At 55.0% G+C, this 13,871-nt stretch overlaps 1 protein-coding gene across 6 annotated transcripts in view; it reads right to left on the reverse strand.

Moving 5' to 3' along the window:
- Nucleotides 1-1,970: 1,970 nt before the first annotated feature.
- Nucleotides 1,971-13,871, reverse strand: part of ZNF385A (zinc finger protein 385A) — a 27,857-nt gene continuing 15,956 nt past the window's right edge. For 3 of the 6 annotated variants that reach the window (XM_049783504.1, XM_049783502.1, XM_049783503.1), the window contains exons 3-8: nt 9,242-9,352; nt 6,919-7,081; nt 4,062-4,307; nt 3,619-3,788; nt 3,384-3,479; nt 1,971-3,281 (exon numbers count right to left, since the gene is read on the reverse strand). In XM_049783504.1, coding sequence (XP_049639461.1) covers nt 3,051-3,281; nt 3,384-3,479; nt 3,619-3,788; nt 4,062-4,307; nt 6,919-7,081; nt 9,242-9,352 — 1,017 coding nt within the window. In that variant the 3' untranslated portion in view covers nt 1,971-3,050. Of the gene's footprint in view, nt 3,282-3,383; nt 3,480-3,618; nt 3,789-4,061; nt 4,308-6,918; nt 7,082-9,241; nt 9,366-12,197; nt 12,333-13,871 lie in introns of those variants that run through there. The other 3 variants (XM_049783507.1, XM_049783506.1, XM_049783505.1) reach the window with 3 other exon arrangements.

The following is a 13,871-nucleotide window of genomic DNA, read 5'->3' on the forward strand; positions in this document are numbered from 1 at the left end:
AGGGGCAAATCATGAATAAGTTTTAAATTAGTTTAGGACACCAGTGACCCATGTTACTTTCCCAGCCCCCCCTTTTTTTTGGGTCACATCCAGCAGCACTCAGGGGTTACTCCTGGCTTTGTGCTCAGGAGTCACTCTAGGCTGGCTTGGGGGACCATATGGGTGTGGGGATTCAAACTGGGGGTCTGGCCTGTCTTGGCCACGTACAAGGCAAACATCTTAACGCTGTGCTATTGCTCCGGCCCCACCAGCCCTTTTTTTTTTAACCCAGATTTTGTTGTTTGTTTTTGGGCCATACCTTGCAGTGCTCAGGCTTTAATCCTGGCTTTGCACTCAGGAATAATTTATGGCAGGCTTGAGGGAACATAGAGGGAACCTGGGGCCTAATGCAAGGCAAGTGCCTTCTCCACTGAACTATTGCTCTAGCCTGATAGCATCTTTGATTATGGTTTCCAACACATTCCAGTTGTTGTGCTCAGCAAGGTCACACCCTGGTTATAGTGTTCATACAGTTTTGGTTGTGCTGGCTAGGGCTCATGTTTTATTGTTGAGCTTGTACACACCTGGAGGTAGAGGGCCACAGACTTACTGGGGAACCAGGGGTCCCAAACAACAGAGCCATCGAGTTCATACTTGGTGAATGTGGGCAGCACTGGGCATTGAACTTATGATCTTTTGCCCCCCCCCTTTTTTTTTGGCAGGCCCATACTAGGCAATGCTCAGAGGTTACTTCTGGCTCTACACTCAAAAATTATTATGCCCTACTGACTGTACTATCTTATTTTGTTCCACCTGGCAATGCTCAGGACTTACTCCTGACTCTGTGTCAGGGATCACTCCTGGAAGACTTGGGGGACCATCTGGGATGCCAGGTTTCATACCTGGTTTGGATGTATGCAAGGCTTTTTGCCCTCAAATAGCCCTACCGGTGGCGTTTGCCTTGCATGCAGCAGACCTGGGTTCAATCCTGCATCCCATATGGTCACTCGAGCCTGCTAGAAGTAATACCTGAACCCAGAGCCAGGAGTAACCCCTGAGTGCTGCTAGGTATGATCCAAAAATAAACCAACAACAAATTTAAAAAATTCCTACTTGCTGTGGCTCCTCAATGTATTTTTTGAGATCCAAATTCGGGCCAGAGGGACAATACAGTGGGTAGGTGCTTGCCTTGCATGTGGCTGACCAGCATTGGATTCCCCACATCTGACTTTTGGGTCACACCCAGCCGCGCTCAAGGGTTATTCCTGGCTCTATGCTCAGCAATCACTCCTGGCAGGCTCCGGGGACCATATGGGATGCTGGGATTCGAACCACCAACCTTCTGCATGCAAGGCAAATGCTTTTACCTCCATGCTATCTCTCCAGCCCCGGATTCCCCACATCTATATGATCCTCCTGAGCAATACCAGTTGTTCCTGAGTGCAGAGCCAGGAGTAAACCCTTTCGGAGCGTGGCTCCAAAACCAAACAAAAAGAGAAAGAGACCCACAAAATCTGTTCACGTTCTATCTGGAGACACAGATCTAGACAGGGTAAGGATTAATTAACCCAAGGTCACTATTTATACGGGGCTGAGATGAATCTAGAGTTCAGGTTCCCAGAACTAGTTTGCACAACTTCCCAGGCTTTGCACATGCCCGTGTGTGGTTCCCACCGAGGGCACGAAAATTTGGGTTTCCTTTGTCTGAGAGGTCGAGTCTGCACCATCCGCAGTAACGGTTTCATCTTTTCCGTGCCGTGGGCGCCGCCTGGTGGAGTTCAGGGGGAATTCTCAGCAACCTGAGCCCCGACTCCAAGAATCCCCAGGGCCAAGTTGACACTGGACATTGGAGCCGGCGGGACGGGGATGCGTGCACCGGGAGATTGCAATTCCGTTCTGCACCATCCTGCCACCCCCAATTCCCACCGTTCCCCTTCACCTCCCAGATGCAGTTGGCTTTGCCAACCGCCCCGCAAAGACTGAGCCTGGAGTTTGGGGTGGACGGAGGGCGACGAATCCAGACTTTTATTGTCAGGGCGAGGGCAGTGGGGAGACTTGGGTGGGGAACCAGGGTGGCTACATCGTCAAGCAGAAGAGGGAAGGCCAGTGGGGGGCCGACTCCCCCCAGGGAAGGCGGTGGGAAGAGCTGACAAGACGGAAACCACGGAGGTGGGGGAAGTCGCCCCCCGCCAGGTTGTGCAGTGGGGGTGTCTGGAGAGTGGGGGGTCAGCCTGGAGGTCTAGGCGGTGGGAATGGGGTGGGAGAGCTACAGACCAGGCGAATCCTGCGGAGTGGGTGGGGCAGCGGGGCGAGGCTCTATTGCTTTTTGCTCACAGTTTTGCGGAAGGCGAGGCGGGGGGTGGGCTTGGATGGACACCCCTGGCCCCCCTCAGTACCCCTTGGGTGATGGGTGCTGGTGAGAAGAATGGGCATCCGGATGTGGGGTGGGGGGAAGAAGGTGAAGTGAGTTGAGTGTCTGCAGGGGCATCTTACTTGGTCCCACCCAAGTGCCAGAGATGTCCCAAGTGCTGCCCCCCAAGTCGAGATGAGGGGGGCTTGGTGCGGGGCGGGCACAGTGAGGTCGCAGGCGGTCAGACCAAAGTGCTTGGGGGGGACCCGGGTCCCGCCTGTCCCACGGAAGCGCTTCATTTTAGGGCTGGGGGTGGGAGCCCAGGAGTCCCAGAGTCCCGCTTATTGCCAAGAAAATCCACTTCTTCCCGCCCCCCACCCCACCCCGATCATGGCTTGTGAACCCCGTTTTGTGCTAGGCTGGAAGGGGGGAAAGGACTGGATGGACATGGCTTTTGGGAGGAGGGGTGTCTCCAAGGGGGCACGGGGTGAGACGGGCCACCCCCTCTGTTAGGGGAGAGGAAGGGCAGGGGGCGGGGTTCCCTGAGATCTGGGGTGTTCCCCCCCTTCTGAAGCCCCCCTACCCCCGCCACCCCTCCCCTTTCCTGGAACCCCGTACCTGGGGTGTGGTGGGGGAGGAAGGAGAGACCATTCAGGGGTGCCAGGAGGAGGGTCCGGCTGGGCTGATGGGGGGGGTTGGACGGGAGGGGTTGGGGTTCAGGTCAGTAGGGGGAGAAGAGAATGGGTCCGTGCGCCGTTCGGATGGGCCCCGGGGCCGGGTGGAGCAGTGGATGGGTGATGGGTGGTCCTTGGAGCAGAGGGGCAGCGGGGGCCGGGCGCAAGGACAGCGGGGAGCCCGCAGCCGCTGCCATCACCGCTGCCACTGCCAGGGGGCTGGGGAGCAGGCCGCCTGCCAGGGACTTGGGCAGCTCCTTGGAGAAAGTCAGCGTCCCCTGGAGGGAGAGGGAGGAGAGGGGAGAGCCAGTTACTCTGCCTCTGTCCAGACACCTCCACCCCTTCCCACTGTGCTCCCCTCCCAGGGGTGGGGGGCTCACCGCTAGCTCTGCCGCACCCCGAGGCTTCTTGTGACGGCTGAGGAGCGGGTTGGGCTTCCCGGCCACGCCATCTCGGTGTCGCCGGCTGGAAATGTGCTGGAAAGGAATGAGAGGTAGGGAAGAGGGCTGTGAGCTACCAAGGGGAAGACCCCAAGAGCAGCCTACATCCAGGGTCCCGGATCTCTTTGGTGGACAGAGAACTCCGGGGGTGGGGGGGAAAGGGTCCAGAACCCACCTGTTTCAGTTGCACCTCCGAGTTGACCTTGACATTGCAGATCTCACAGTGGAAGGTTCGGTCCTGGGTAGGGGCCTCGGGTTCCCCGGGAGTGGGGGGCCCCAGCCGAGGGTAAGCTTTGATAGGGCCCAGCCCACTCCGGGCCTCCAGGATGGTCTTGTGCTTAGTACCTGTAGCCCAGAAGGCAGGAGGTCAGGGGCAGAGGGAAAATTTTCCAGGCTGACTTGGCTGCAGTCACAGACATTCCCAATGTCAATACGGATAGTGGTGACAAGTGTCGGGTTTTTCCGAACCTCTTGGGACCTGCCCACACAGGAGGTGGGAGTGGGAGTCACTGCAGAGAGAGGAGCTGGGGACACCAGGGGCTGAGCAAAGGGGGAAATGGTGAGGGTAAGCACAGTTCTTGCTGTGAGGATTTGGGGTGGCCGAGGCCGGGCACTCACCTTTGTTATGTGCCTCCAGCTGGGACAAGGAATTCACGGCCACCTTGCAGAGAGCACAGTAGAGTAGCCGCTTGGCCTTCTCCTCCTCTTCTTTGCTACCCCCAGGCAAGGGAACTGAGGTGGCCGGAGTGCCCCCTTCACTCTTGGTGGTACCCTGACCAGTCTCCGGAATGCTGGGAGGGGATGGGGAGCCAGGCTGTTTCTCTGGGGATCCTGGGGCTGGGCCCGGTCCATTTTCTGCGGAAACTGTTGGGGGGAGAAACATAGGAGTCACCCCAGATGACTTTTGAAGAAGACTCGGTGTTCTTGTTTGTTTTGGGGCCACTACAGTGGTGCTTGGAGGTTACTCCTGGTTCTGCAGTAAGGGATCACTCCTGGTGGGGCTCCAGGGACCATATGTAGTGCCGGGGATTGAATCTGGGTCAGCTACATGCAAGCACCCTCCCTGTTGTACTATCATCCTAGCCCTGGAGAAGACTATGTAGAGGAGATTTACCCCAATTTCCCGCAGGGCAAGGGCCAGAGAGTCCCACCCTGTGACAACATGCATGCGCTCATGCCATGGACCAAAGCCAGATGTGGGCCAGCTGCCAGACACTGGGAGTGAGTGAGGGAGGCTGCCAGGCTTGCTCACTTTCCACTAGCTGGGAGCTACCCGGGGGTCCAGACCCATTGGCCTCTACTGCAGGGGGAAGCTGGCAGTCAGTCTGGCCAGGGTGAGAGTCTGGGAACAAGAATTCACCCCTCATTGGCCCATCAGTGAGCCTGGGCTTTCTGCCCAGCCAGCCCCTTCCTGGAGACCTAGCCATTCCCCAGGGAAGCAGACACAGAACTGAGGAAGGGGCAGGGGACAGAGGAGAGGTCCAAAGAGATAGGCACAGATGCAGCAGAAGGGAAACAGCGGAGAGGGAAGAAACAGGGATGTGGGCTGCTCTATAATTCATAGCTTGATTAAAGATGCACAGGCCCGGGCCTTGGCGCCAGGCTCCGGCCTCTGCAGGGGAAACTCTAGTGCTCCCATTCTTGCTCCAGCGCTGATCCAGTTTCCGGGTCATGGGGAGGCTGATCATGGGGGTGGGGAGCAGGTATTAGGGGCTCGCCCCACTCTCCCAGGTCCCCACTCTTCTCTCTGTCAGTCTTGTAATTTTTACTTCCTACTTATTTCTGACTTTCTTTACTTTCATCCCAGAGAACACATTCATGCTTCGGTCTGGGCAGGATTTTGTGGCTTCCAAAAGTAAATGAGTATTAGTATTTACTTAGAGAGATCCCAAAGGAACTAAATGAAGTAATGTGCATTAAGCACCTAGAACAGTGTTGTTATTCAATAAATGTTAAGCTATTATCACTGCCCTCAACATTGACTCCATTTGTTTTCGTGGCAGAGCACACCTGATGGTGTGGAGGGACCATATGTGGTTGCCAGAGCTGAAGCCAGGGTTGCTTGTGTGCATGGCAAGTGCCTTCACTCCTGTAATGTCTCTCCTATCCAACATCAATCCTATTTCATATTGAATTAACTAGAGATAAGTCTAAGATACAGCTGAGTCCAAGCAGCAATTGTCTTGTCTGCTCTCCTAATCTATGCATATGGTTCTGAGTGGATCTGAGTATGTTTGACTGACTGCAAGTATATGAGTGTATATGCCTGAGTTTGTTGTTGTTATTGTTTTGTTTTGTTTTTGGCCACACCCTTGGTGACGCTCAAGGGTTACTCCTGCCTGAGCGCTCAGAAATCACTCCTGGCTTCGGGGACCATATGGGACACTGAGGGATCGACTCGTGATCTCTCCTAGGTTAGCTCATGCAAGGCAAACGCCTTACTGCTGCACCACTGCCCTGGCCCCTATGCATGAGTTTTGAATATAAATAAGTGTGTGTGTGTGAGAGAGAGTATTTGAGTTTGAGTGTATGTTTGACTACAAGTATATATGATTGTGTGTGTTTGAGTATAAATGACTGTCCACATTGGTCTGAGTATATGTCTGAATGTAAGTATATATGAGTGTATGTATGAATGTGCACATGATTGAGTGTGGGTATTGTATCTGTGTTTGAATGTGTATTTGAGTATGAGCAGATATGTGCTTCGTGTGTGCATCTGAGTATCTGTGTCTATGTGTGTGTGTGACCGTGGAGGTGTGGGTATTGACACTGGGGGCCTGGTTGCTCTAGTTGTGTGTAGCCCTTGGTTGCCATGCTACTGAGGGTGGGGTGGAAAAGACAGGCTAGAACAAAGAGGGAATTGGGGATAATGGGTCCCTGGAGTTGGCCAGGCCTGACATATGATGTGGCAATCTCAAGTATGGGGGTGGCTCCCATCTTCTAGTCATGAGATTCCTTCTTCCTAGTTTCTTGGCTGGGAGCATAGTTGAGGATGGCGACCAGCCATGAGAGAGAAAAGTTGTTTTTATGTAAACCTGAAAAAGGCTTCAGAAATCTGAAAATCTCACCCTTCCAGAAAAGACACTGGCCTAGTGAGATAAAAAAAAAAATGTCTATAAAGATCAGCCAAGGAGTGATCAGGTCTTCTGGATACCCTCTTGTCCCTGAGGGGAGCCCATGGCAGGCAATACCCCACTCTGGAATGACGGCTCCCTTCTTGAGGAACTCTGCCAGGTGGCCTCACCCTAGCCCCACTCTGAGTCACTTGGCCATGGACAGTGGGGACTCTGTTGAAAGGAGCCGGGTGGGGGGTAGGAGGGTGACGGGATGGAAACTTCACATCAAGGGGCTCTACTCCAGGACCCACCTTGGATGGAAGCGAGACCAAAGTAGAAGGGTGTGCCGGGTTGAGGGAGAAGGGCAGAGATGATGACATTAGTGTGTGTGTGTGAGACGGAGGGGTCAGACATACCTGGACGGGGGGTGACACCATCCCCGTTTGTGGAGATGTTGCTCGGAGAAGCTGTGTCTCCAGGTTCCCGGACGCCAGGCTCCCTGCCTCGGGTCTTGGCAGCCTCGATGCCTTTGACTCTTCGGGCATGGCGATTGCCCTTGTAGTGCGCCTCAGCCTGGCTCTTTGGGGGAGGAAGGAGAGTGAGTCTGAGATGATGTTGCCTCTAATTATTGTCCCTGCACAGTTCCACCTAGGCCTGAATCCCATTGACTCTCTCTCTCTCTACACTGGGGGATGTCATGGTCCACACATAGGAGCCCTGGTTATTGTTGGGGCTCAAATCAGCTTCTCAAACTTGGGCTGCTGCAGGCCAGAATCCCTACCAAACCAGGCTCCATTAGAACACGTAGGACCTGGCTACTTACTCAGGATCCGCACCTTGTCCTGGGAAGCAGAACTCTAATGGGTGGGGTCCAGCCATCAGTGCTGGACCCTAACTTAACCCTAACCCTAACCACCGTAGACCTCCCGGACCTTCAGTGCCAGGCCTGTTCCTGCTTCCACTTCCACTTAGCAGGGGAACCCTAAAGTTATTTTTTTTTTAATTTTAATATCTTTTTTTTTTGGAGGGGTCACACCCGGCAGTGCTCAGGGGTTCCTCCTGGCTCTACGCTCAGAAATCGCTCCTGGCAGGCTCAGGGGACCATATAGGATGCCAGGATTCGAACCACCGTTCTTCTGCATGGAAGGCAAACACCTTACCTCCATGCTATCTTGCCAGCCCCTAATTTTAATATCTTTATTTAAATACTGTGATTACAAATATGATTGTAGTTGGGTTTTAGTCATCCGGAACCCTAGAGTTCTAAGTTCTGGCTCTCTCCCTTACCCCTCATTTTCCCTGGAGCTTCTGAGGATACTCTGGAGGTCCCTTGGCCTCAGGCCCAGGTTTAGAGACAGACAGCAGCATAGACAGCTGTCAAAACAGGGCCTCCTGGGTGGGGGAGGAGAGGGCAGAGAAAGGGGCATTCAGCTAGCAGTTTTCCCCTACACCTTCCAGCAGAGTGGAACCATGTTGGTAACTGGCTGTAGTCAAGGCCCAATGCTGGGGTGCTCCGGATTCTACCCCTTGACCCTCCAGAGAAGACAGAATCCTGAAGCCACAATGCCACATAGTTCTGGGCAGAGTCAAATGAAAAGGTGCAGAGAAGCAGGAAGAGGCCTGGATGACTGCAGGTAGTGTGTAGTGGGGGGGTGGGGGTGGGGGGAAGGAGCAGAGCCTGTATTTACCTCTACTCAGCAGAAAGGGGCTCTATAGTTCCCACCCCAAAGTTCCTTTCTGCACAGCCCCTTTCACCTTCCAAATCCCAGTGGAATTTCAGAAAGGAAATCACCAGACTTGATACTTAGGTTCTGAATTTAAGGTATTTTTGCTCCATGGAGGTGCAGTGCATAGGAAGGGGAGGGGTGTCAAAACTTTCTGGTGAGGTGGTGCTAGAGGTAAGGTGTCTGCCTTGCAAGTGCTAGCCAAGGAAAGATCACGACCGAGGTTCGATTCTCCCGGCGTCCCATATGGTCCCCCCAAGCCAAGGGCAATTTCTGAGCGCTTAGCAGGAGTAACCCCTGAGCATCAAATGGGTGTGGCCCGAAACCCCCCCCCAAAAAAAATTTACCAGGAGAATAGAAGTGTGGTGGGGAGAGTTCAGCACAAAACTATATGTGGGGGCCAGAGAGATAGCACAGCGGCGTTTGCCTTTGCAAGCAACTGATCCAGGACCAAAGGTGGTTGGTTCGAATCCCGGTGTCCCATATGGTCCCCCGTGCCTGCCAGGAGTTATTTCTGAGCAGACAGCCAGGAGTAACCCCTGAGCACCGCTGGGTGTGGCCCAAAAACCAAAAACCAAACCAAAACAAAACAACAAAAAAAACTATATGTGGCCCTCTGGTACCAATGGTCCCCCAACTCACTGAGCACAGCCTAGAGTAGCCCCCAGTACTGCTGAATATGATCTCACTTCCCCGCAAAAAAGGGAATGTGGTGGAGAGGAAAGTGGGGGGTTTGGGAGGAGCCTGGCAGAGATTGGGCAGACACAAGCTGAGGGGACACCCATGATAGGCTCAGTTGGGTTGAAGTCACACCTCACTCAGACAGGGGTTCTGAGTCTTAGGGGAGTTAGGGGCTAGCCTCAGCGGACTGTTCTGACAAAATATAGTTACTTCTTGTCCTCTCAATGTCTGGTTTTTGTCATCTCCAAATTCCCTGCTCTTCCTTGTACATTCTCTTCACCCCTGACACACACCTAGGGCCCCACCCTCCCCATCCACCATGCGTATTTCTTACCTGAGAATTGAAGCGAATCTGACAGACATTGCAGGAGATAATGGGCCTCTTGGTCTTGAGCAAGGGTCCCCCAAAAGTGTGGGAGAGCACAGCCTTCTGTACAGGGTCCATCTGTGGAGGCAGGCTGGGGTAAGCCAGGAACCCCAGCATAAAGCTCATGTCCATCATCGCCCCACTGGCAGCAGCTGGGCTGAACCAAAGCCCCCCCAGGACTTCTCCCGACTGCTCAGTATGCAGTGGGCTTCCAGCCTCAATTACCCAAGTTTCTTCCCAACCTGCTTTCTAGCCCTGGAAAGGGAGCAGAGGAATCAATAGCCCAACATCCTATGGTCAAGAAGTACAAGTGGTTTGCTCAAGGTCACTCCCTAAGTCAATAGCAGAGCCGGAACTTGGATTTGTCCATCTCTTGACCTATATAAAGACCCTTGACTCACTCTTGATTTGCGATCTCCAGGTAGGCAGTCACTCGAGGCCACCTAATGGGAAGGCCCCAAAAGACCTCAGATCCTAGGGCCTTCAGAAAGGCCTCACCTCATATTGGAGCAAGACTGTCAACCAACCAGTTATCGGAATCAGGAGATAGAAGTGGCTAGCTTTGGGTCGCAGGTTGATCTAAGACATACCACTACCCGGGTGTCTTTAAGACAGTAACTTCCAGAGGGAGTCAGAGAAAGCAAAAGCCAGAAGGTCTAGTGAATGATGGGAAGCCTAAAAATCAGGCAGCAGATCTGAGCTTTCTCTTCCTGCTTCAAGGGCTGGTGAGCCCAACTTTAGGCTGGGCGGGTTAGAGCTGCCCCACCCAGGGTCAGCTGGTGTCTTAAGCCTCCTGCCCAGAGCTCATGTGAGGAGGGAAGATTCACTCTGAGGCTCCTCTGTGGGGGCTGCCTCCCTCCATAGTGATCCTCCCTGCTGGCCTGGAGTGGCAAGAATGGAATGCAGAGGCAGGCTGCAGAGGACAGTATGAAGGCTGGGCCCTCTCCTCAGAGAACCACACCAAGGGCTTCAGCCTTATCTGAATTGCTGGGAAGAAGGGCCCTCCATCCCTGAGTGGAGTCTCTCCCTTCAACCAAGTCTTCATGGTTCTTTAGGGAGACCAGGGGGAGCCAGGAACAGAAGTGGGAGGGGTCCCCTCTGCTCCCCTCAAGTATCTCACTGGCAGGTTGGGACTTGAGCATCCCTGTGAAATATGCTTCTCTCCCCTTTTAGAAGAGCAGGGCAGGGGCTCAGTTTCAGACAGCTGGTCTGATGAATAGGGTCTTCCTCTCAGCTGGCCGGAAGCGGCCCCTTCCCAGGCTCTCGGACTCGCTTTCCACCTCAGGCAGCCCGGGTCCTATTTAAAGAAAAGCCAAACTGGGGGTGGGGGGAAGCAGGGGTGTGTCTGCGCAGTTGGGCAGGCAGGCTGTGATCAATCTGTGCCGGGGTGGAGTGTGAGGGAGTAGCATTTGCTGTGTGTACAGCATTTGTGTATCAACATTTCTGTGCTGGGGGCTTTGCTGACACCACGATTGGTCAGGTTGTGTAATCTTCAGCTGCATGTTTATCTGGGTGAATGTGTGATGTGTCTGGCAGAAAGAAAGACAGACCAAATTGGAGACAGGCTTTAATCAGAAAGGGGAGACAGATGAGAGCTCTCAGTTCTCCTCTCTGGAGCTCAGGCCGCCTTCCTCAGAGACCCCACCACCACCACCACCCCAACTTTGATCCTGCCTTCCTTGGAGACCCTGCCAAGCACTCCAACTCTTCAACCTCTGGGTCTCCCCACATGGTGGGTGGGGAATGGAATTCAGCCCAAACAGAAACCCAATCTGGGCTAGGAAACCCAAGTAGAAGAAAAGAGTAGGGAGAGAGAGAGTAGAGGGGAGGGGAGGGGAGCAGAGTAGGGGCCCAGGTTCTCTGTTCACCCCTAAGTGGTTGAGGGACCCAGTGTCTAAAAACATCCGGCACAGAGATTCGGGTGACACTCAGGGCCTTTCGCTCCTGTGACCTCTCCCCAACTCCCCAGGTCTCTCTGGACACCTCCTAGGAGTATCTGATGAGGGCTGAGAGCGCCGGTGTTTGGGTGAAGTGGGACCTTAACACCTGCTCTTGCAGAAATGGGGGGCTTCAGCAGGTTGAAGGTGAGGGCTTCCCAACTGGGACAGGTGGAATGTCAGCTTCCAAGTGCAGTTCCAGGCTCCAGGCCAAGGTCAAGAGGTCCTGGTGACCTAGATGGGGTAAGGGCATCCTGTCCAGGGGACCCTTGTCTGGAAATTCAGCTTGACCCTGCCTGGAAAAGTCCCTCAAACAGCCTCCTCCTACCTTCCCTCCGGCTGCAGGTGGAAGGGGACTCACTTTCCTGAAGCTGGGGCACAATGGGGAAGGGCAGGTGGGTGGCCAGTTCTGGAAGCCCGGGAGAGGGGGAGCAATAGCTGCATTTCCTCCTACTGCCCCTTCATCTGCTGGCATTCGCTACCCTTTGTCTGACCATCACCCCTCAAGCCCTATCTCCCCAGACAGAGAGGCAAAGGGAAGGGATGACTCTCAGAGACAAGGACTTCATGAAACAGGAAAGTCAGAGTGACGGGGTCCCCTGGAGAGCAGGTGGACTCTAGCGGAGGTGTGGGATGGTGGGAAGAGGAGAGGCTGGCAGGGCTGGATAACAGCCGCATGCTAATCTGGGGGGGGGGAAGGATAGGTGCAGAAGCTGATGGAAAGTCTGAGGATTTTTGGGGGGGACTCCCAGAGATCAGAGAAGCCAAGGCGGGGGTGGGTGGGCTCCAGGACGGTGGCAACAGTTTCGGGGAGCCAGCTGAGCCCTGGCGATGGGATGGGACCGTGCGGGGTGCGGGGTTGGACCAGAGCACCCCGGGGACCGGCGGGAGGACGCGGGAGCAGCGGGGCGGCGGGGATGGGGGTGGCGGGCGCGCTGCGGCAGCGGCGGGAGCCGGGGAGGCGGAGGGGCGGGCCGGTGGCTTACCCTGCGGGGCCCCGGGGGCCGAGGCTCCATGCCCGTGCCAGCCAGCGGACCCGGGCGAAGGGGCCGAGCGGGCCGGGCCGGGCCGGGCCAGCCGGGGACGCGGCGCTCGTTGCCCGGGCGGCTCGGGGCTGTGCGGCCAGGCGGGCCGGGAGCAGGAGTAGGCGGGTCGGCCGGGGCTGGGGCCGCCCCCGAGGCGGGGCCAAGGGCGGTCCAGACGCGGGGGCGAGGCCGGGAGCAGGACAGGGGGCCAAGGGAGGAGGGTGGAGGGGACCAAGGGATGCAGAGCCGCTCCATCACCAGACACACACAGTCCCAGGGAAGACCCAGCGACTTAGGCCTTCTACAGCTGGGGGCCCAGGTTGCAGGGGTGCGATGTCCCTGCCAACCCCTTTTCTCTTTCTTTTTGGATTTTGGATCCCACCCTGCAGCGCTCAGGGGATCCTCCTGGCTCTGCACTCAGAAATCACTCCTGGCAGGCTCAGGGGACCATAGGGGATGCCGGGATTCGAACCACCGTCCTTCTGCATGCAAAGCAAATACCCTACCTCCATGCTATTTCTCCGGCCCGAACCCCTTCCTTTTCTTTAACTCAGCTATTTCTTCCATCCCTAGAACCTTCAGCACTGAGCCCCTTTGCCCGTGTCAGTTCTCTGACTAGTCCTGGGAAACAGAGTGCAAGTACCAGGTGTCAATGCCGTCCCAGTGACTCCCCCCAAAAAAAGCAAAAAAAAAAAAAAAAAAAAAGGGGGGGGGTAGCCAGAGAGATAGCATGGAGTAGGGCGTTTGTCTTGCATGCAGAAGGTTGATGGTTCGAATCCCGGCATCCCCTATGGTCCCCTGAGCCTGCCAGGAGCGATTTCTGAGCGCAGGGCCAGGAGGAACCCCTGAGCGCTGCCAGGTGTGACCCAAAAACCAAATAAATAAATAAATAAAATTAAATAAAATAAAGGGAGGGGGAGAGCTAGGGTCCCTCCCCGCAGCAGCGACCTTAAGCGGGGACATCAGGCCCAACCTCTTCCCACCTCCGCCCCTCGCGTGCCACCTGCTGGCAAACCTGGTTGGTTGCCCAAGAGCGGTGCCGCATACATTTGCTGCCCCCTGGCGGCGCAGTGGGGCAGTAGCACGGGGAAAGAAGGGCGCGAGGACAGAGCAGCCAAATCCCCCTGATGACACCTTCTCATCCCTCCTGCACAGGTCCTAGGATTTCCACCCTCTGATTGCTACGTCTAACCTCCACCTCTTTCCTATGTGAAGCGAAGCGGGGTGGCAGGCTGGAATGCGAGGCTTTCCTTGGGATGTTCAAAGGCAGAGGGAAGCATAATGCAGGAAGGAGCCCTGGCTTGGGTAGAGAAAGGCCCTTAGAAGGCAGCTGGAGAAACTAGTCCAGGGAAGGAGAGGCTTTTGCCAATGACACCACCTCACGATGATTGAGCCCTTGGAATGTGCTAGCCTCTGTAACTCAGCTCTGCACATGGATTATCTAATTTAATCTTCACAACTTCGAACCGTCATTTGAAGTAAGCACTATTATTATCTTCATTTTGTAGACGAGGAAACTGAGGTTTTAGAGAGGTTAAATCATGTGCCCAAGGTCATAAACTCGTAAGTGGCTGAACTGGGATTTGAATTTAAACCCCGGGCAGCCCGATTCCAAAGCCATGTAGTTAACTGCTG

The sequence above is a fragment of the Suncus etruscus genome, chromosome 11, assembly GCF_024139225.1.
Source record: "Suncus etruscus isolate mSunEtr1 chromosome 11, mSunEtr1.pri.cur, whole genome shotgun sequence".
NCBI lineage: Eukaryota > Metazoa > Chordata > Mammalia > Eulipotyphla > Soricidae > Suncus > Suncus etruscus.